Source organism: Tursiops truncatus, chromosome 19 (genome assembly GCF_011762595.2).
Source record: "Tursiops truncatus isolate mTurTru1 chromosome 19, mTurTru1.mat.Y, whole genome shotgun sequence".
NCBI classification, from domain to species: Eukaryota; Metazoa; Chordata; class Mammalia; order Artiodactyla; family Delphinidae; genus Tursiops; species Tursiops truncatus.
The window spans coordinates 36,459,444-36,481,017 of NC_047052.1; the positions used below are offsets into that span (position 1 = coordinate 36,459,444).

General features: G+C 38.4%; 1 protein-coding gene across 1 annotated transcript; it reads left to right on the forward strand.

The window, feature by feature from the left end:
* The first annotated feature begins 14,945 nt into the window (after positions 1–14,945).
* CEACAM18 (CEA cell adhesion molecule 18) lies at positions 14,946–17,457 on the forward strand. Its single transcript, XM_019932445.2, is given in 6 exon segments — positions 14,946–15,174; positions 16,378–16,506; positions 16,509–16,654; positions 16,656–17,070; positions 17,073–17,153; positions 17,156–17,457. Coding segments are annotated over 6 exon segments (1,302 nt in total).
* Positions 17,458–21,574: the final 4,117 nt, after the last annotated feature.

Below are 21,574 nucleotides of genomic sequence, written 5' to 3' on the forward strand. Positions count from 1 at the left end.
GTTTGTCTATTTTGTTTATGTTTTCAAAAAACCAGCTTAGTTCATTTATCTTTTCTATTGTTTTTTCTTCTCTTTCATTTATTTGCACTTCAATCTTTGTTGTTTCTTTCCTTCTTCTAACTTTGGGTTTAGTTCTTTTTCTAGTTCCTTGAGGTGTAAAGTGAGGCTGTTTATTTGAGATCTTCCTTGTGTCTTAATACAGGCTTTTATTGCTATAAACTGCCCCCTTAGAACTGCTTCTGCAACATTTCATAGGTTTGATATGTTGTGCTTCAGTTTTCACTTTTTTTCATGATATTACTTGATTTCCCTTTAGATTTCTTCTTTGATCCATTGGTTGTTCAGGAGCATGTTGTTTAATCTCCACATATTTGTGGATTTTCAGCTTTTCTCTGTTAATGACTTCCACTTTTACACCATTGTGGTCAAAAAAGATACTTTGTATGATTTTAATCTTCTGAAATTTGTTAAATGTTGTTTTGTGACCTATCATGTGATCTACTCTGTAGAATGTTCAATTTCTGCTTGAGAATTATGTGTATTCTGCTACTGTTCAATGGAATGTTTTATGTTTGTTAGGTCCAGTTGGTCTAAAGTATGATCAAGTCCAACATTTACTTGTTGATTTTTCTGTCTAGATGATCTAACCATTGTTGAAAGTGGGGTATCGAAGTCCCCCTATTAAACTGTATTGTTGTCTGTTTCTCCCTTCAGATCTGATAGTATTTGCTTAATATATATTTAGGTACTCCGATTTTGAGTGCATATATATTTATAATTGTTATACCCTCTTGCTGAACTGACCCTCTTAGCATCATATAATGACCGTCTTTGTCTTGTTACCATTTTTGGCCTAAAACTTATTTTTTCTGATGTTACTATAGCTACTTTGGTTTCCTTTTCTATTTTGGTTTCCACTTGCATGGAATGCCTTTTGCCATCCCTTTACTTTGAATCTATGTGTGTTCTTGGAGCTGAGTCTTTTGTAAGCAGCATATTGTTGGCTCTTGTTTCTTAATCTATCCCGCTGCTCTATGCCTTTCAATTGGAGAAGGCAATCCATTGACATTTAGAATAATTGATAGGTGAGAACTTGCTTAATACCATCTTATTGTTTTCTGGCTGTTTTATAGTTTCATATATTTTCTTCCTCTCTTGCTATCTTCTTTTGTAAGTTGATGTTTTTCTGTAGTGGTAGTATGGTTTCCTTTTCTTTATCTTTTGTGTATGTATTGTAGACTTTTGCTTTGTGGTTACCATGAGGTTTACATAAAACATCTAATAGATTTAATAGTCTATTTTATGGTGAAAACAGTTAAACTTATATTACCTATAACATATCATATATAAAATATTCTTTTACTCCCCCCTTTTATGTTTTTGATGTCACCATTTACATATTTTAATTGTATATCCATTAACAAATTGTTAACTTATAGTTATTTTTAATACTTTTGTCCTTTAACATTTATTCTACAGTTAAGTAGTTAGCACATCACCATTTTACAGTATTAGGGTATTCTGAATCTGATTATTTGTTAACCTTTACCAGTGTGTTGTATGTTTTCATGTTACTAATAAGCATCCTTTTCTTTCAGCTTGAAGGACTCCTTTTAGCATTTCTTGTAAGGTAGATTTAGTGGTGATGAATTCCCTCTACTTTTGATTATTAGGGAAAGTTTTAATTTTGCCTTCAGTTCTGAAGGACAGTTTTGCTGGGTTAAGTATTCTTGGTTGGCATTTTCTTTTTTTTTTTTTATTGGAGTATTGCTTTACAATGTTGTGTTAGTTTCTGCTGCACAGCAAAGTGAATCAGCCATATGCATACACACATCCCCTCCCTCTTGGACTTTCACCATCCCACCCAACTAGGCCATCACATAGCACAAAGCTGAGCTCCCTGTGCTATACAGCAGGTTCTCACTAGCTATCTGTTTTACACATGGTAGTGTATTTATGTCAAACTTAATCTCCCAATTCGTCCCACCCTCCCCTTCCCACCCTGTGTCCACATGTCAGTTCTCTATGTCTACCTTTCTATTCCTGCCCTGCAAATAGGTTCATCTGTACCATTTTTCTAGATTCCACATATATGCATTAATATACGATATTTGTTTTTCTCTTTCTGACTTACTTCACTGTATGACAGACTCTAGGTCCATTCACATCTACATGAATGACCCAGTTTCATTTCTTTTCGTGGCTGAGTAATATTCCACTATATATATGTAACACACCTTCTTCATCCATTCGTCTCTTGATGGACATTTAGGTTGTTTCCACGTCCTGGCTATTGTAAATAGTGCTGCAATGAACATTGGGGTACTTGTGTCTTTTTGAATTATGGTTTTCTCAGGGTGTATGCCCAGTAGTAGGATTGATGGATCATATGATAGTTCTATTTTTAGGTTCTTAAGGAACCTCCATACTGTTCTCCACAGGGGCTGTATCAATTTACATTCCCACCAACAGTGAAAGAGGGTTTCCTTTTCTCTGCACCCTCTCCATCATTTATTGTTTGTAGATTTTCTGATGATGGCCATTCTGACTATGAAGTGATAACCTCATTTTAGTTTTGGTCTGCATTTCTCTGAAAATTAGTGATGTTGAGCATCTTTTCATGTGCCTTTTGGCGATCTGTATGTCTTCTTTGGAGAAATGTCTGTTTAGATCTTCTGCTCATCTTTTGATTGGGTTGTTTGTTCTTTTGATATTGAGCTGCATGGGCTGTTTGTATATTTTGGAGATCAATCCTTTGTTGTTTCGTTTGCAAATATTTTCTTCCATTCTGTGGATTGTCTTTTCGTCTTGTTTATGGTTTCCTTCGCTGTGCAAAAGCTTTTAAGTTTAATTAGGTCCCATTCACTTATTTTTGTGTTTATTTTCATTATTCTAAGAGGTGGGTCATAAAAGATCTTTCTGTGATTTTTATCAAAGAGTGTTTTTCCTATGTGTTCCTCTAAGAGTTTTATAGTGTCTGGTCTTACATTTAGGTCTCTAATCCATTTTGAGATTATTTTTGTGTATGGTGTTAGTGTGCTAATTTAATTCTTTTACATGTAGCTGTCCAGTTTTCCCAGCACCACTTACTGAAGAGACTGTCTTTTCTCCATTGTATATTCTTGCCTCCTTTGTCATAGTTTAGGTGACCACAGGTGCATGGGTTTATCTCTGGGCTATCTATCCTGTACCATTGGTCTGTATTTCTGTTTTTGTGCCAGTACCATACTGTCTTGATTACCGTAGCTTTGTAGTATAGTTTGAAGTTGGGGAGCCTGATTCCTCCAGCTCTGTTTTTTTTCTCAAGATTGCTTGGGCTATTCGGGGTCTTTTGTATCTCCATACAAATTGTATAATTTTTTGTTCTAATTCTCTGAAAAATGCCATTGGTAATTTGATAAGGATTGCATTGAACCTGTAGATTGCTTTGGGTAGTATACTCATTTTCACAATATTGATTCTTCCAATCCAGGAGCATGGTATATCTCTCCATCTGTTTATGTCATCTTTGATTTCTTTCATCAGTGTTTTATAGTTTTCTGCATACAGGTCTTTTGCCTCCTTAGGTAGGTTTATTCCTAGGTATTTTATTCTTTTTGTTGCGATGGTAAATGGGTTTGTTTTCTTAATTTCCCTTTCTGATCTTTTGTTTTTAGTGTATAGGAATGCAAGAGATTTCTGTACATAAATTTTGTATCCTGCAAACTTATAAAATTCATTAATTAGTTCTAGTAGTTTTCTGGTGGCATCTTTAGGATTTTCTATGTATAGTATTATGTCATCTGCAAACAATGACACTTTTACTACTTCTTTTCCAATTTGTGTTCCTTTTATTGCTTTTTCTTCTCTGATTTCCATGGCTAGGACTCCCAAAACTATGTTGAATGAGAATGGCAAGTGTGGACATCCATTTTTCACGATTGAGAATGATGTTTGCTGTGGGTTTGTCATATATGGCCTTTATTACTGAGGTAGGTTCCCTCTGTGCCCACTTTCTGGAGAGTTTTTATCACAAGTGGGTGTTGAATTTTGTCAAAAGCTTTTCCTGCATCTATTGAGATGACCATATGATTTTTATTCTTTAATTTGTTAATATGGTATATCACATTGATTGTTTTGCGTATACTGAAGAATTTTTGCATCCCTGGGATAAATCCCACTTGACCATAGTGTATGATCCTTTTAATGTGTTGTTGGAGTCTGTTTGCTAGTATTCTGTTGAGGAGTTTTGCATCTATGTTCATCAGTGATATTGGTCTGTATTTTCTTTTTTTGTAGTATCTTTGTCTGGTTTTGTATCAGGGTGATGATGGCCTCATAGAACAAGTTTGGAAGTGTTCCTCCCTCTGCAGTTTTTTGGAAGAGTTTGAAAAGCATAAGTGTTAACTCTTCTCTAAATGTTTGATAGTATTTGCCTATGAAGCCATCTGGTCCTGGACTTTTGTTTGTTGGAAGATTTTAAATTACAGTTTCAATTTTATTACCTGTGATTGATCTGTTTATATTTTCTATTTCTTCCTGGTTCACTCTTGGAAGGTTATACCTTTCTAAGAGTTCATCCATTTCTTCCAGGTTGTCCATTTTATTGGCATAGAGTTGCTTGTAGTAGTCTCTTAATATCCTTTGCATTTCTGTGGTGTCAGTTGTAATCTTTCCTTTTTCATTTCTAATTTTATTGATTTGAGTCCTCTCCCTTTTTTTCTTGATGAGCTTGGCTAAGGTTTATCAATTTTGTTTATCTTCTCAAAGAACCAAGTTTTAGTTGTATTGATCCTGGCTATTGTTTTCTATGTTTCTATTTCATTTATTTCTGCTCTGATCTTTATGATTTCTTTCCTTCTACTAACTTTAGGTTTTGTTTGTTCTTCTTTTTCTAGTTGCTTTAGGTGTAAAGTTAGATTGTTTATTTGAGAATTTTCTTGTTTCTTGAGGTGGGCTTGAATTGCTATAAAGTTCTCTCTTACAACTGCTTTGCTGTGTCTGATAGGTTTTGGATGGTTGTGTTTTCATTGTCATTTGTTTCTAGGTTTTGTTTTGTTTTGTTTTGTTTTTGCGGTATGCGGGCCTCTCACTGTTGTGGCCTCTCCCGTTGCAGAGCACAGGCTCCAGGTGCGCAGGCTCAGCAGCCATGGCTCACAGGCCCAGCTGCTCTGCGGCATGTGGGATCTTCCTGGACCGGGGCACGAACTTGTGTCCCCTGCATCGGCAGGCGGACTCTCAACCACTGCACCACCAGGGAAGCCCTGTTTCTAGGTATTTTTTGATTTCTTCAGTGACCTCTTGGTTATTTAGCAGTGCACTGTTTAGCCTCCATATGTTTGTGTGTTTTATAGTTTTGGTTTTTTTTTTTCTGTAATTGATTTCTAATCTCATAGTGTTCTGGTCAGTAAAGATGCTTGATACAATTTCAGTTTTCTTGAATTTTCCAAGGCTTGATTTCTGACCCAAGATGTGATCTATTCTGGAGAACGTTCCGTGTGTACTTGAGACAAAAGTGTATCTTTCCACTTTTGGGTAGAATGTCCTATAAAAATCAATTAAATCTACCTGGTCTATTGTGTCATTTAAAGCTTCTGCTTATTATTAATTTTCTGTCTGGATGATCTTTCTGTTGGTGTAAGTGGAGTGTTAGAGTCCCCCAGTATTATTGTGCTACTGTTGTTTTCCCCTTTTATCACTGTTAACATTTGCCTTATGTATTGAGGTGTTCCTATGTTGGGTGTGTAAATATAATTGTTATGTTTTCTTCTAGGATTGATACTTTGATCATCATGTAGTGTCCTTCCTTATCTCTTGTAACAGTTTTTAAAGTCTATTTTATCTGATGAGTATTGCTACTCCAGCTTTCTTTTGATTTCCATTTGCATGGAATATCTTTTTCCATCCTCTCACTTTCAGTCTGTATGTGTCCCAAGGTCTGAAGTGGGTATCTCGTAGACAGCATATATAAGGGTCTTGTTTTTCTATCCATTCAGCCAGTCTGTGTCTTTTGGTTGGAGCATTTAATCCACTTACATTCAAGGTGATTATTGATATATAAGTTCCTATTACCATTTTCTTAATTGATTTGGGCTTGTTTTTGTGGGTCTTTTCCTTCTGTTGTGTTTCCTGCTTAGAAAAATTCCTTTAGCATTTGTTGTAAAGCTGGTTTGGTGGTGCTGAATTTGCATAGCTTTTGCTTGTCTGTAAATCTTTCGATTTCTCCACTGAATCTGAATGAGATCCTTGTTGGGTAGAGTAATCTTGGTTGTAGGTTTTTCCCTTTCATCACTTTAAATATATCCTGCTACTCCCTTCTGGCCTATAGAGTTTCTGCTGAGAAATCATCTGATAACCTTATGGGGATTCCCTTGTATGTTATTTGTTGATTTTCCCTTGCTGCTTTTAATATTTTTTCTTTAAATTTAATTTTTGTTAGTTTGATTAATATGTGTCTTGGTGTGTTTCTACCAGGGTTTATCCTGTATGAGAGTCTCTGCACTTCCTGCACTTGGATGGCTGTTTCCTTTCCCATGTTAGGGAAGTTTTCAAGTATAATTTCTTCAAATACTTTCTCAGACCCTTTCTTTTTCTCTTCTTATTCTGGGACCCCTATAATTCGAATGTTGATGTGTTTAATGTTGTCCCAGAGGTCTCTGAGACTGTCCTCAATTGTTTTCATTCTTTTTCCTATATTGTGCTCCACGGCAGTTATTTCCACCATTTTATCTTCCAGCTCACTATTGATTCCTTCTGGAGTGTTTTGGATCATCTATACTATCATTACTCTGAATTCTTTTTCAGGTAGGTTGCCTATTTCCTCTTCATTTATTTGGTCCTGTAAGTTTTTACCTTACTCCTTTGTCTGTAACATATTTTATTGTCTTTTCATTTTTTTTTTTTGATGGGCGGGGCTTTATTCCTGTCTTACTGGTTGCTTGCCCTGAGGTGTCCAGCACTGGAGTTTTCAGGCAGTTGGGTAGAGCTGGGTCTTGCTGCTGCTATAAGGAGCTCCAGGAGGCCTCACTCCGATTAATATTACCTGGAGTCTGAGGTTCTCTGTTAGACAAGTGGTTTGCACTCAGTGCTCCTACCACAGGAGCTCAGGCCTGACCCTAGCCTGGGAACAAGGATCCTGCAAGCCATGCAGCACAGCAATAGAAAACAAAAGGGAAAAAAAGGAGCTTACAATATCAAAGAGTAAAAAATTAGAGCAGAAGCAAGAAGAACTACAATCCTGCAGCCTGTGAAACAAAAACCACATTCACAGAAAGATAGACAAGATGAAAAGGCAGAGGGCTATGTACCAGATGAAGAAACAAGATAAAACCCCAGAAAAACAACTAAATGAAATGGAGATAGATTCTTTCCAGAAAAAGAATTCAGAATAATGATAGTGAAGATGATCCAGGACCTCGGAAAAACAATGGAGGCAAAGATCGAAAAGGTGCAAGAAATGATTAACAAAGGTCTAGAAGAATTAAAGAACAAATAAACAGAGATGAACAATACAATAACTGAAAGGAAAAATACACTAGAAGGAATCAATAGCAGAATAACTGAGGCAGACGAATGGATAAGTGACCTGGAAGACAGAAAGGTGGAATTCACTGCTGCAGAACAGAAAAAAGAATGAAAAGAAATAAAGACAGACTAAGAGACCTCTGGGACAACATTAAATGCAACAACATTTACATTATAGGGGTCCCAGAAGAAGAGAGAGAGAAAGGACTCTAGAAAATATTTGAAGGGATTATAGTCGAAAACCTCCCTAACATGGGAAAGGAAATAGCCACCCAAGTTCAGGAAGTGCAGAGAGCCCCATACAGGATAAACCCAAGGAGAAACACACCGAGACACATAGTAATCAAAATGGCAAAAATTAAAGACAAAGAAAAATTATTGAAAGCAGCAAGGGAAAAACAACAAATAACATACAAGGGAAGTCCCATAAGGTTAACAGGTGATTTCTCAGCAGAAACTCTACAATCCAGAAGGGAGTGGCGTGATATACTTAAAGTGATGAAAGGGAAGAACCTACAACCAAGATTACTGTACCCAGCAAGGATCTCATTCAGATTCAATGGAGAAATCAAAACCTTTACAGACAAGTAAAAGCTAAGAGAATTCAGCACCACCAAACCAGCTCTACAGCAAATGCTGAAGGTACTTCTCTAAGTGGGAAACACAAGAGAAGAAAAGAACCTACAAAAGCTAACCCCCAAAATCAAGAAAATGGGAATAGGAACATACATATCGATAATTACCTTAAATGTGAATGGATTAAATGCACAAACCAAAAGACACAGGCTTGCTGAATGGATACAAAAACAAGACCCATATATGTGCTGTCTACAAGAGACCCACTTCAGACCTAGGGACACATACAGACTGAAAGTGAGGGGATGGAAAAAGATATTCCATGCAAATGGAAATGAAAAGATAGCTGGAGTAGCAATACTCATCAGATAAAATAGACTTTAAAATAAAAAATGTTACAAGAGACAAGGAAGGACACTACATAATGATCAAGGGATTAAATCAAGAAGAAGATATAACAATTATAGGTATATATGCACCCAACATAGGAGCACCACAATACATAAGGCAACTGCTAATAGCTATAAAAGAGGAAATCAACAATAGCACAATAATAGTGGGGGACTTTAACTCCTCACTTACACCAATGGACAGATCATCCAAACAGAAAATAATAAGGAAACACAAGCTTTAAATGACACAATAGACCAGATAGATTTAAGTGATATTTACAGGACATTCCATCCAAAAACAGCAGATTACACTTTCTTCTCAAGTGTGCACGGAACATTCTCCATGATAGATCACACCTTGGGTCACAAATCAAGGCTCAGTAAATTTAAGAAAACTGAAAATATATCAAGCATCTTTTCTGACCACAACGCTATGAGATTAGAAATCAATTACAGGGAAAAAGACGTAAAAAACACAAACACATGGAGGCTAAACAATACGTTACTAAATAACCAAGAGATCACTAAAGAGATCAAAGAGGAAATCAGAAAACACCTAGAGACAAATGACAATGAAAACACGATGATCCAAAAACAATGGGATGCAGAAAAAGCAGTGCTAAGAGGGAAGTTTATAGATATACAAGCCTACCTCAAGAAACAAGAAATACCTCAAATCAACAATCTAACCTTACACCTAAAGGAACCAGAGAAAGAAGAACAAACAAAACTCAAAGTTAGCAGAAGCAAAGAAATCATAAAGGTCAGGGCAGAAATAAATGAAATAGAAACAAAGAAAACTATAGCAAAGATCAATAAAACTAAAAGTTGGTTCTTTGAGAAGATAAACAAAATTGATAAACCATTAGCCAGACTCATCAAGAAAAAGAGGGATGGGACTCAAATCAATAAAATTAGAAATGAAAAAGGAGAAGTTACAAGAGACACCACAGAAATACAAAGCATCCTAAGAGACTACTACAAGCAACACTATGCCAGTAAAATGGACAACCTGGAAGAAATGGATGAACTCTTAGAAAGGTATAACCTTCCAAGAGTGAACCAGGAAGAAATAGAAAATATGAACAGACCAATCACAAGTAATGAAATTGAAACTGTGACTAAAAATCTTCCAACAAACAAAAGTCCAGGACCAGATGGCTTCACAGGTGAATTCTATCAAAGATTTAGAGAAGCGCTAACACCCATCCTTCTCAAACTCTTCCAAAAAGTTGCAGTGGAAAGAACTCCCAAACTCATTCTGTGAGGCCACCATCACCCTGATACCAAAACCAGACAAAGACACTGCAAACAAAATTACAGACCAATATCACTGATGAATATAGATGCAAAAATCCTCACCAAAATACTAGCAAACAGAATCCAAAAACACATTAAAAGGATCATACACCATGATCAAGTGGGATTTATCCCAGAGATGCAAGGATTCTTCAATATACGCAAATCAATCAATGTGATACACCATATTAACAAATTGAAGAATAAAAACCATATGATCATCTCAATAGATGCAGAAATAGCTTTTGACAATATTCAACACCCATTTATGATAAAAAACTCTCCAGAAAGTGGGGATAGAGGGAACCTACTTCAACATAATAAAGGCCATATACAACAACCCCACAGCAAACATCATTCTCAATGGTGCAAAACTGAAAGCATTTCCTCTAAGATCAGGAACAAACAAGGATGTCCACTCTCACCACTATTATTCCACATAGTTTTGGAAGTCCTTGGAACAGCAATCTGAGAAGAAAAAGAAATAAAAGGACTGCAGGCTGGGAAAAAAAGAATTAAAACTGTCACTGTTTGCAGATGACATGATACTATACATAGAGAATCCTAAAGATGCCACCAGAAAACTACTGGAGCTAATCAATGAATTTGGTAAAGTTGCAGGATACAAAATTAATGCACAGAGAGCTCTTGCATTCCTATACACTAATGATGAAAAATCTGAAAGAGAAATTAGGGAAACACTCCCATTTACCATTACAACAAAAAGAATAAAATACCTAGGAATAAACCTACCTAGAGAGACAAAAGACCTGTATGCAGAAAACTATAAGACACTGATGAAAGAAATTAAAGATGGTACCAAGAGATGGAGACATATACCATGTTCTTTGATTGGAAGAGTCAATATTGTGAAAATGACTATACTACCCAAAGCAATCTACAGATTCAATGCAATCCCTATCAAATTACCAATGGCATTTTTTACAGAACCAGAACAAAAAATCTTAAAATTTTGTATGGAGACAAAAAAGACCCCAAATAGCCAAAGCAGTCTTGAGGGAAAATAATGGAGCTGGAGGAATCAGACTCCCTGACTTCAGACAATACTACAAAGCTACAGTAATCAATACAGTATGTTACTGGCAGAAAAACAGAAATATAGATCAATAGAACAGGATAGAAAGCCCAGAGATAAACCCACACACCTATGGTCAACACTCTATGACAAAGGAGGCAAGGATATACAATGGAGAAAAGACAGTCTCTTCAATAAGTGGTGCTGGGAAAACTGGACAGCTACATGTAAAAGAATGAAATTAGAACACTCCCTAACACCATACACAAAAATAAACTCAAAATGGATTAGAGACCTAAATGTAAGACAGGACAGTATAAAACTCTTAGAGGAAAACTTAGGAAGAACACTCTTTGACATAAATCACAGCAAGATCCTTTTTGACCCACCTCCTAGAGAAATGTAAATAAAAACAAAAATAAACAAATGGGACCTAATGAAACTTCAAAGCTTTTGCACAGCAAAGGAAACCATAAACAAGACGAAAAGTCAACCCTCAGAATGGGAGAAAATAATTGCAAACGAATCATTGGACAAACGATTTATCTCCAAAATATATAAGGAGCTCATGCAGCTCAATATTAAAAAAAACAACACAATCCAAAAATGGGCAGAAGACCAAAATAGACATTTCTCCAGAGAAGACATACAGATGGTGAAGAAGCATATGAAAAGCTGCTCAACATCACTTATTATTAGAGAAATGCAAATCAAAACTACAATGAGGTATCACCTGACACCAGGTAGAATGAGCATCATCAGGAAATCTGCAAACAACAAATGCTGGAGAGGGTGTTGAGAAAAGGGAACCCTCTTGCAATGTTGGTGGGAATGTAAATTGATACAGCCACTATGGAGAATGGTATGGACTTTCCTTAAAGAACTAAAAATAGAATTACCATATGAACCAGCAATCCCACTACTGGGCATATACCCAGAGAAAACCATAATTCAAAAAGACACATGCACCCCAATGTTCATTGAAGCACTATTTACAATAGCCAGGTCATGGAGGCAACCTAAATGCCCATTGACAGACGAATGGTAATGAAGATGTGGTACATATATACAGTGGAATATTACTCAGCCATAGAAATGAACGAAATTGGGTCATTTGTAGAGACGTGGATGCATCTAGAGACTGTCATACAGAGTGACGTAAGTCAGAAAGAGAAAAGCAAATATCGTATATTAACACATATATGTGGAACCTAGAAAATGGTACAGATGAACCGGTTGGCAGAGCAGAAATTGAGACACAGAAGTAGAGAACAAACGTATGGACACCAAGGGGGAAAAGCAGCAGGGGGTTGGGGTTGGGGTGTGATGAATTGACAGGTTGAGATTGACATGTGTACACTGATGTGTATAAAATGGATGATCAATAAGAAAATAAACATTAAAAAAATTTTTAAGTTTTAGGAATTAGAAAGATAAAAAATATATTAGGAAAAATAAAAATATAATTGAAAGAACTACAACAAGGTATAACAGAACCACAACAGAAAAGAGAAAGAAAAAAAAAATAAAAACAAGAGAGGGGGGAACATCCCCAAAGGAGCAGAACAGTAACAAATTATAAATAATAAAATAAAATTAGAAAAATGAAAGATTTATTAGAAGAAAGTATAATATAGATGAATCAGCAACAATGGGTTAAAACAGAACCACAACCTAAAAGAAGAAAGCAAAAAAAATGCCAGAAAAGGCCTTGGCTGTGGGGGGCGGAGCTTAGGCTAGGTGGGGTTTAGGGTGGGCGTGGGGACTAGGCTCAAGACCCATGCAGCTGGAAAAGGCCTTGGGGGCGGGGCCTAGGCGGGGCGACTATTCAAGAGTGGGGTGGGACCTAGGCTTAGGACCTGGTGACAGGGGAAAGGCAGTTCTGAGGGGGGCCTTGGAGAGTGGAGCTCCAGAGTTTGGAGGTAAGCTGTGAGTGAGCGTTTGTGGGCGAGGTTTAGGCCCAGTGTGGTTGGAGCGGGTCTCAGAGGTGGTCTCTGAGTGTCGCTTGTAGAAGTAGGGCTCTGAGTGGGGGTGTAGGGGCAGGGCTTAGGGTCTGCAATGCTGGAGGGAGCCTCTGAAGGCACAGTATTAAGCCCAGGAGACCAAGAGGCTCCCTGGTGCCCAAGTCAGCAGGGAAAGTGTTGGCCATGCTCCCTTCCGTTCCTCCACTCTCCCAAGCATCTCCCCTTGCTGCTGAAGTGTGGGTGGGTCCCACCATGTGTGGGAACTTCTACTCTCCACCCGCCGCCCCCCAGGGGTGCCAGTCCTGTCCATCTGGCCTTTACTTTTGCTCCCCCTTCCCTCCCTCCCACTCCCTCAGAACCGATGCTGTTGGAGGGGACCTTGGTTGGCAGAGGATCAGGCCTGGGATCTCAGCAGGCTCCCCAGCGCCCAACTGCACAGGGGAAACGTTGGCTACGCTCCCTTCTGATCCTCTGACCTTCCAATGGTGCCCCCCTTTCCCCCTCTGGGCGTGTGATCCCTTCCTCTCCCCCAGCCGCCCCTCAGGGGCACTGGTCCTGTCCCCGCTCCACTTCTCCTCCCCCGTCACTCCCCACCCCACAACCTACCCGGTCGCTGGGGATTCCTCCCATCCCCTTAGGTGTCTGTGGTCCCCCACCAGTGCCTGGTAGGTGCCCTAGTTGTGCAGAGACGCGAATTCCACGTCCTCCTAGTCCACAATCTTTGGTAGTTTATTTCTTATAGCACTTTGAATATATTAGCTCATTTTCTCCTGGGCTGTAATGTCTCTGCTGAGACATCCACTGATAGCCTTATGGGGGTTCCTTTGTATGAGAGATATTTTTTTCTCTTGCTTCTTTTTTTTTTTTGGCCATGATGTGCAGCATGCGAGGTCTTAGTTCCCTGACCAGGGATCAAATCCGTGCCCCCTGGAGTGGAAGTCTTAACCGCTGGACTGCCGGGGAAGCCCTCTCTTGTTTCTTTTAAAATTATCTCTTTGCCTTTGTTTTTAGACACTTTAAAAAAACGTAATTAATTAATTAATTTTTGGCTGTGTTGGGTCTTCATTGCTGTGCGCAGGCTTTCTCTAGTTGCAGCGAGTGGGGGCTACTCTTCATTGTGGTGTATGGGCTTCTCATTGCAGTGGCTTCTCCTTGCAGAGCAGGGTTCTAGGAACGTGGGCTTCATTAGTTGTGGCACATGGGCTCAGTAGTTGTGGCTCACAGGCTTTAGAGGGCAGGCTCAGTAGTTGCGGCACATGGGCTTAGTTGCTCTGCAGCATGTGGGATCTTCCCGGACCAGGGCTCACACCCGTGTCCCCTGCATTGGCAGGTGGATTCTTAACCACTGCACCATCAGGGAAGTCCTAGACACTTTTATTACTATGTGTCTTAGAGAAAAACGTTTTGGATTGAGAGTTTGAGGTGACATATTTGCTTCATGAACTTTGATGGCCTAATCTCTCCCCATATTTCAGAATTTCTCAGCCATTATTTATTGAAATAAGCTTTCTATTCCTTTCTCCCCTAGTACACATTATTTCTTTTGATGGTGTCCCATAACTTCTGTAGGCTTTCTACACTCCTTTTCATTCTTTTTTCTTTTTGCTCTTCTGTTTGTAAAATTTCAATCAATCTGTCCTCTGGATCACCAATTCGCTCTTCTGCTTGTTCAAGTCTGCTCTTGAAGCTTTCTATTCAATTCTTTATTTCAGTCATTGTATTCTACAGCTCCAGATTTTCTGTTTGGTTCTTTTTTTATGTTTTCTATCTCTTTTTTGAGGTTCTCATTTTGTTCTTGTATTGTTTTCCTGATAGCATTAAATTTTTCATCTGTGTTCTCTTGTAGCTCTCTGAGTATTCATAGAAGAATTATTTTGAATTCTTTGTCAGGCAATTCCTGGATTTCCATTTCTTTGCAATCAGATACTGGAATTTTACTGTATTCTTTTGATGGAGACATGTTTCCCCTGATTCTCCATGACCCCTGTAGTGTTGTATAGGTATCTGCACATTTGAAGAAGCAGTCACGTCCTCCAGACTTTACTGACTGATTTTGTTAAGGGAAGCCTTCTACCTGCTGATAGGGACCCATACTGGTTATTCTGTGACCCTGATCTAGTGATGCAGAGTGCCATGTGGAAAGGTGCATGGTGGCACTGGGTCCAATGGTATATGATGTCTCTTTGGCTCCAGGACATTGGGGTCCACAGTATTGACAACTGTGTGGTCCTTGGCAAGCACTGCAGGAATTCTGTGGCTTCAAGATCTTTTGGGCTCCTAAGTGGCACCTCCAAGACTGGTAGCAGGGCAGGCAGTGGTGGTGGATGGAGCCAGTGGTGTGCACATACTCGGCTGCAGGGGCCAGCTGCAGGTGCCTATGTAGTGGCAGAGGGGGCCAAAGCAGGTAGCAAGGGCTGGGGCCAATTATAGGCTCACTGGCGTTTGCCAGTACCATACTGTTTTGATTACTATAGCTTTATAGTATAGCTTAAAATCAGGAAATGTGATGACCCCTGCTTTGTTCTTCTTTCTCAGCACTTATTTGGACATTCAGGGACTTTTTTATTTCCATATAAGTTTTATCCTCCTTTCTCATCTCGCTAAGACAACAGTATGATGATTGGGACAGGCTTGAATCCTAATGAGAAGAATCTATCAGATCCTTAGAGGGGTAAGGTCCTTGCTTGAATATCTTCACTTCCATTCAGCCTTCCACCCTAGTGATAATCCCATTTGTTTGGGCATTATCTCTATCAATTGACTGTACTCCTTATGTAACCCACAATTTTCTAAGTCTTCTCTAAATCTTATGCTAGGGACATAAGCTCCTGGATTGTCCCTAACTCAACTCTCCACATTTTTTGCAGTTGACAGTGAGTGTTCACCTGATAGACCCTTCACTTGGCTGTAATATGCCCTCCACATATATCTTGGTCTGTAAAGCTTTCTAGACATCACTACTGCATGGAACTGACTAGGGAATTAACTAAGGTCATTCTTATTGTCCATGTGACCTTGAACAAGTTACTTAGCCTTTCTGAACTTCTGAGGTGGACATAAAAATTGTACCTAATTCATATAGTTGTTACAGGATTAAATGAGTTAATGTAAAGCACTTGGTGCCTGACTTGTTTAGGTGCTTAGAGATAGTGTGATTATGCTGTTGCTACTACTGCTGACTACTTCAGCTTTAAAACTTGCACTTGCTTGTTTCTTCATTGACATCAAGCCTTTGCCTACAGAGCCCTTTCTCTTTGTCCTATCACCTTTCTTTCTCAGGAGCCCCAATCCTTTGGCTGCCTGAATGTATGTTGAAGAATGGAAAATTCCTGTGGTTTTGTTGAGCTGTGCCTCCCATATTGGGGGTGGGGGCCTGAAGGGATAGGGGTGCCAACCTGTTCATAACCAAAAGGCCAATAAAAGTGTCTTCCCAAATGAAATATTGAACTTCATTAAATCTAAGACATCATCAACTGTGAGCCACACCCTTATTTTATGTAATACTAAGAAAGAAATAAGCAACCTTTAGAATTTTAATTTTATACTTATTTAAAAGTTATTTTGATGCAGGTCTGTGAAGGGGCATAAGAGGCTTCCTGGTCCCTAGAGAGACCCCTCCACCAGGAGGACGTATACAGCTCATGGACCTTTCCAGACATAGATGCAGCCTCTGGGGGGAGCTGGTCCTTGTGGCATGGGCCCATGTTCAACAGCCGGGAAAGAATGTACATGACAGGTGACTGCTGATCAGGGGGTCTCAATTAAGTGATACAGGGAGCTACACTGTGTGGGTAGAAGCCAGTAACGGGACCCAGAGAGCAACTGGCTGGCCTGAGATTCGAGAGTTGGAAATCCCAGGCATCTCAGTCAACATTAGCTCCGTGGGCAGAAAACATGGATTCCGTGGCTGCTGTCTGCCATACCAGTGCCACCAACGTCAAGTGGTATGTGAGTTACACACAGGTGTCCAGCTATGACCACATGACAGTCTCCCCAGACAACAAGACACTCATCATCCAAAGGATCAGTAGCTGCAACTCACCACTTCAGTGTGGGATAGAAATCCTCCCACAGATTATTGAGAGAAGTGAAGTAATCTTTCCGACATTGACCTATGGTCCCTCCAGTGTGCTGATCAGGAGTAAGCGCCGTAACTTCAATGGCATCCTGCCTGCTGAGATGGGCTCCCAGGTGGAGATGGAGTGTATCTCCTATTTCAGACCAGAATTCAAGTACCAGTGGATCCACTTCCACTGTGGATTCAAGTACCAGTGGATCCACTTCCTCCTGAACTTCTCAGAGAAAAAATTACCTTCCTGAATCTGATCTGGGACCAGATGGGCAGATACAGATATCAGGAAGTCCAACTCCAGGTGCCCTGGCACAGGACTGCTTTTAGCAAAGGTTTCACTATCTCAGGATCCTTGCTGGTATTTCTCATCATGGTGACAGCAGTGGGCAGTGTCCTCTTCTGTGCATTCCTCATTCATACCCTGATCAGACATTACTCTACCAGGGCAAATTGGGCTACATGACCACCCACCTCAGACATAGAAGACAAGACCAGATGGGCAAGGAGGGTTCCAACTCCCCCACTTCCTTATCCGACACCATGGGACCATCAGGTATGCCCCTTCTCAACATTGCCAGGGACAGAGAAACGGAACAACCTATACATGCCCAATAACCGGGAATTGCTTAAATGGGATGCAGCACATGTTGAGTGAATCTGTCATTGTTAGAAACCACGCTAGGGAAAGCCATTTACTGATGCAGAGAATGTTCACAACTTGTTGCCAGGTTAGAAATGCATAATGCAAACCTGCATCTGATAGTATCATATTGTGAAAAGTATAGATTAGTTAATTGATATAGATGTAATATTACAGTGTGTATGTATGTATGTGTTTTCCAGTTTTATGTGTACACACACACACATATATATGTGTATATATATATATATATACACATATATATATACACACATATATACGCACCTGTGCAAAAATTGTGGAAAATATTACCTATCAACAGTGTTATCTCAGTTTCCTTCTTTGTATACTTTACTGTATATTCTGAAGTGTTTTTTTTTTCTTCACAAATTATATAAATTGTTCTTATTATTAGAAAACAAACCCCAATAAAGGTAAAACAGCATGAAGTTAAAAAAAACTTATTTTGACAGAGATTAGGATGGTGGTCACCAGGGGCTGGGGGTGGGGGCACTGAGAAGATGCTGTATAAGGGTACCAACTTACAACTAGTGGATAAATAAGATCTGGAAATCTGATGCACAACATAGGGATTATAGTCGACAATACTGTATTACAAACTTCAAAATTGCTAAGAGACTAAATCTTAACTATTCTCACTATAAAAAAAGAAATTATAAATATGTGCCATGATAAAGGTGTTAGCTAGCACTACTGTAGTAACCCTATGGCAATATGTAAATGAATCAAACCAACACATTTTACAACTTAAACTGTACAACGTTATATGTCAGTTATATCTCCATAAAAAAGGAAAAATATATTTTGAACAACTTTTTAAAAAAGTTATTTTGGACTTGTTTAGACATAGAAACAATGATAATATGAATGGCTATGGCTGAATTCACTCATGTAACTTGATAGCCACATCATAAACTGCTGCCTGGGTGATGGTCAGACACTATTGATTGTAAGATGCACATGAATTTCAGAGATGCTGAAATGTGAAAAATGAAAAAGTACATCTTAAAGTTAATGAAAGGTATTCTGTTTCCCTTCAACCAATCTTCTAGAATGTAGAAACTTCATTTTCTTTGTATAGTCACATATCTTTGATACATGAATTTTTGTAAAATAATTTCCCTCTATTCAAGACTTCAGGTCTTCCTAGCTTTAAATCTTCTGAGCTTTAAGAGAAAAATACCTTGGCTGACGCAAGTGTTTGTTGTTGATTATCATCATCTCAGACAATAGTAGAGGCTCTGTGATTGAGCTACTAATTTTGTCTTTTTCATTTTATTAGATGGAAAGCAGGCTGAAAGTTATATCCCTCCTACAGAGATATATGCTGTTTGATACTTAGCTGCAATTTCGTAACACTTTAAATTTCATCTCAGTGTTGTATAAAGAACAACATTTTGGAGTCAAACAGACTGAGGTTTATATTCTGCTACTTACTAGTCATGTGACTAGGTACATTACTTCACCTTCCTAGGCCTCAATTGCCTTATCTGTAATCTCATCATAGATTAAATAAATAATATATATAAAGTGTAAAATGTTTGCCTATAATATCTGTCCAGTAAACCGCTGTTTTGATGGAAATGATGCTCTACTGGAGAACTAAGAATATGTTCTCTGGAAAGGTGGATGTCAAACTTGGCAGCAGTGTTGCCAGAGCCTTGCCTGGAGTCAATGTGGCCTGGAAGCACTGTTTTCTTATAGGTCATTCCTCGAGAAATGGTGAGGTGACTACTTTTAGCGAAAGACAGTTAGTACTAATAAATGCTTTATTGTTCAATGGCAACATTATATTAATCTGGGAGCAAAAGGAAATGTTGGGAATGCAAAAAGAATGGTTTTGATCATTTGAGAAGGATTTTGAAACAGGAATTCTTTACTAAAGGTTAGGAATGGATAAAATTATTCATTAACTCATAAAATATGTATTGAGTACCTTCTCAATGCTAGGTGCTCTGCTAGGTCCTGGGAACACAGTGCCTATGTGTTTGTTCTAGTAAAGAATGCAGAAAAGGGCCTGTCCTTGTGGAGCTTACACTGAGGGGAGGATTTAGGGATATGCGATAAAAAGTAAACAATTTTTAAGACAAGATAATTTCATAATGCTACTTAAGGTTTGGTGGTAAGGGAAGACTTCTCTGAGATGGTGCCATTTTAGCTGAAACCTGAATGACAAGGAGTGATTTTTCTTATCCTTTGTGTTCATTAAGCTTCTCATATATGTGGATTTACAGTTTTCATCAAATTTGGAAACTTTTTGGCCATTATTTCTTTCCCTCTCCTTTGGAGACTGATTATACACATATTAGGCCTCCTGAAGTCCCATATCTCACTATTGCTCTCACCTTTTCTTTCTTGCTTTGCTTTTTTAGAGTCTCTCTCTCTCTCTCTTTTTTTTTTTTTTTTTTTGGTATTTCTTTTTGGATAGTTTCCATTGTTTTGTCTTCAAGTTCACTAATCTTTTCTTCTGCAACATTTAACCTGCCTTTAATTCCATCCAGTGTATCTATCATCTCAGATGTTGTAGTTTTTATTTCTAGAATTTCATTTTAAGACTTTTTAATATCTTCCATGTCTCTACTTAATACATTCTGCTGTTTCTCTAGGTTTCTGGAAACTGGAACAATCATGGGGTTCACCTTGTTTGTTCCCCATCTCTCATGCATCACTGTCCTTTATTGCCTGATGGCTAATGTCTTGAGAACTGTTCTTTCATATGCTTTGTCCTGATTTTTAGTTGTTTCAGATAGTAGGGTAGGGACTTCCCTGGTGGTCCAGTAGGTGGGACTTCGTACTCCCATTACAGGGGGCCCAGGTTCGATCCCTGGTTGGGGAACTAGATCCTGCATGCATGCCACAGTAAGAAGTCCACATGCCACAACTAAAGGATACCGCATGCTGCAACTAAAATTAAAAAAAGAAACTGATAGTAGGGTAAATCCAGTCCTTACTCCATCTTGGCTGAAAGTAGGAGTGTTCTGCCTCTATTATTTACCTCATAATTATTCTCAGGTTTTAAAATGTACAAAAAGGCCACATATTGGTTTTAACCAGTTGCTATCAATAGAAAACACTTTAGAGTCTGATTATACATGTTTTCCTGATGTGTGATAAAGCACATGCCATCTATTTGGTCTCTGAACTAATCTTTGTTCAGAATCTATTAACAACATAACCATCAAAAAGCTCTAATATTTTTCTTCTTTTTTTTTTAATGAAAAAATTCCATCTGTTTTAACCAGTAAGAGAAATCTGCTTCAGAGCCTTTTGGTATTTATTATGCTATTATGGTATCACATTCCTGGGCTGAGCTGCTTGCCAGATGTAGTTATCAAACATTTTTGTGGCATTATACATGGCCCAAGGACTTTAGACGTCTTATTTTAGTTTTATGTGGGTTGAGGTGGATTTATATTTTTTTTAAATTGTGGTTAAAGTCTATATAACAAAATTTACCATTTTAACCATTTTTAAGTGTATAATTTGTGAATGTCATAAAGTACATTCACAATGATGTATAACAATCACCACTATCTATTTCTGAAACTCTTTCATCATCCCAAAGAGACTTTGTACGCATCAAACAATAACTCCCCATTCTCTCCTCCCCCCACCTCCTGGTGATCTTTATTCTACTTTCTGTCTTTATGTTGCCTAGTATATGTACCTCATATAAATGGAGTCATACATTTGTCCTTTAGTATCTGGCTTATTTCACTTAGAATAATACTTAAGGTTCATATTGTAGCATGAATGAGAATTTTATTTCTTCTTAAGGCTGAATAATATTCCCTTGTATATATATAACACATTTTGTTTATTCATCTGTTGATGGACACTTGGGTTGTTTCTACCTTTTGGCTATTGTGAATAATGCTGCTGGGGACATTAGTATACAAGTATCTACTTTCAGTTCTTTTGGGTATGTGCCTAGGAGTGGAATTGCTGGATCATATGGTAATTTTATGTTTAATTTTTGAGAAATCACCAAACTGTTTTACATAATGGCTGCACCATTTTACATTCCCACCAGCAATGCACAAAGGTGCCAATTTCTCCACACCCTTACCA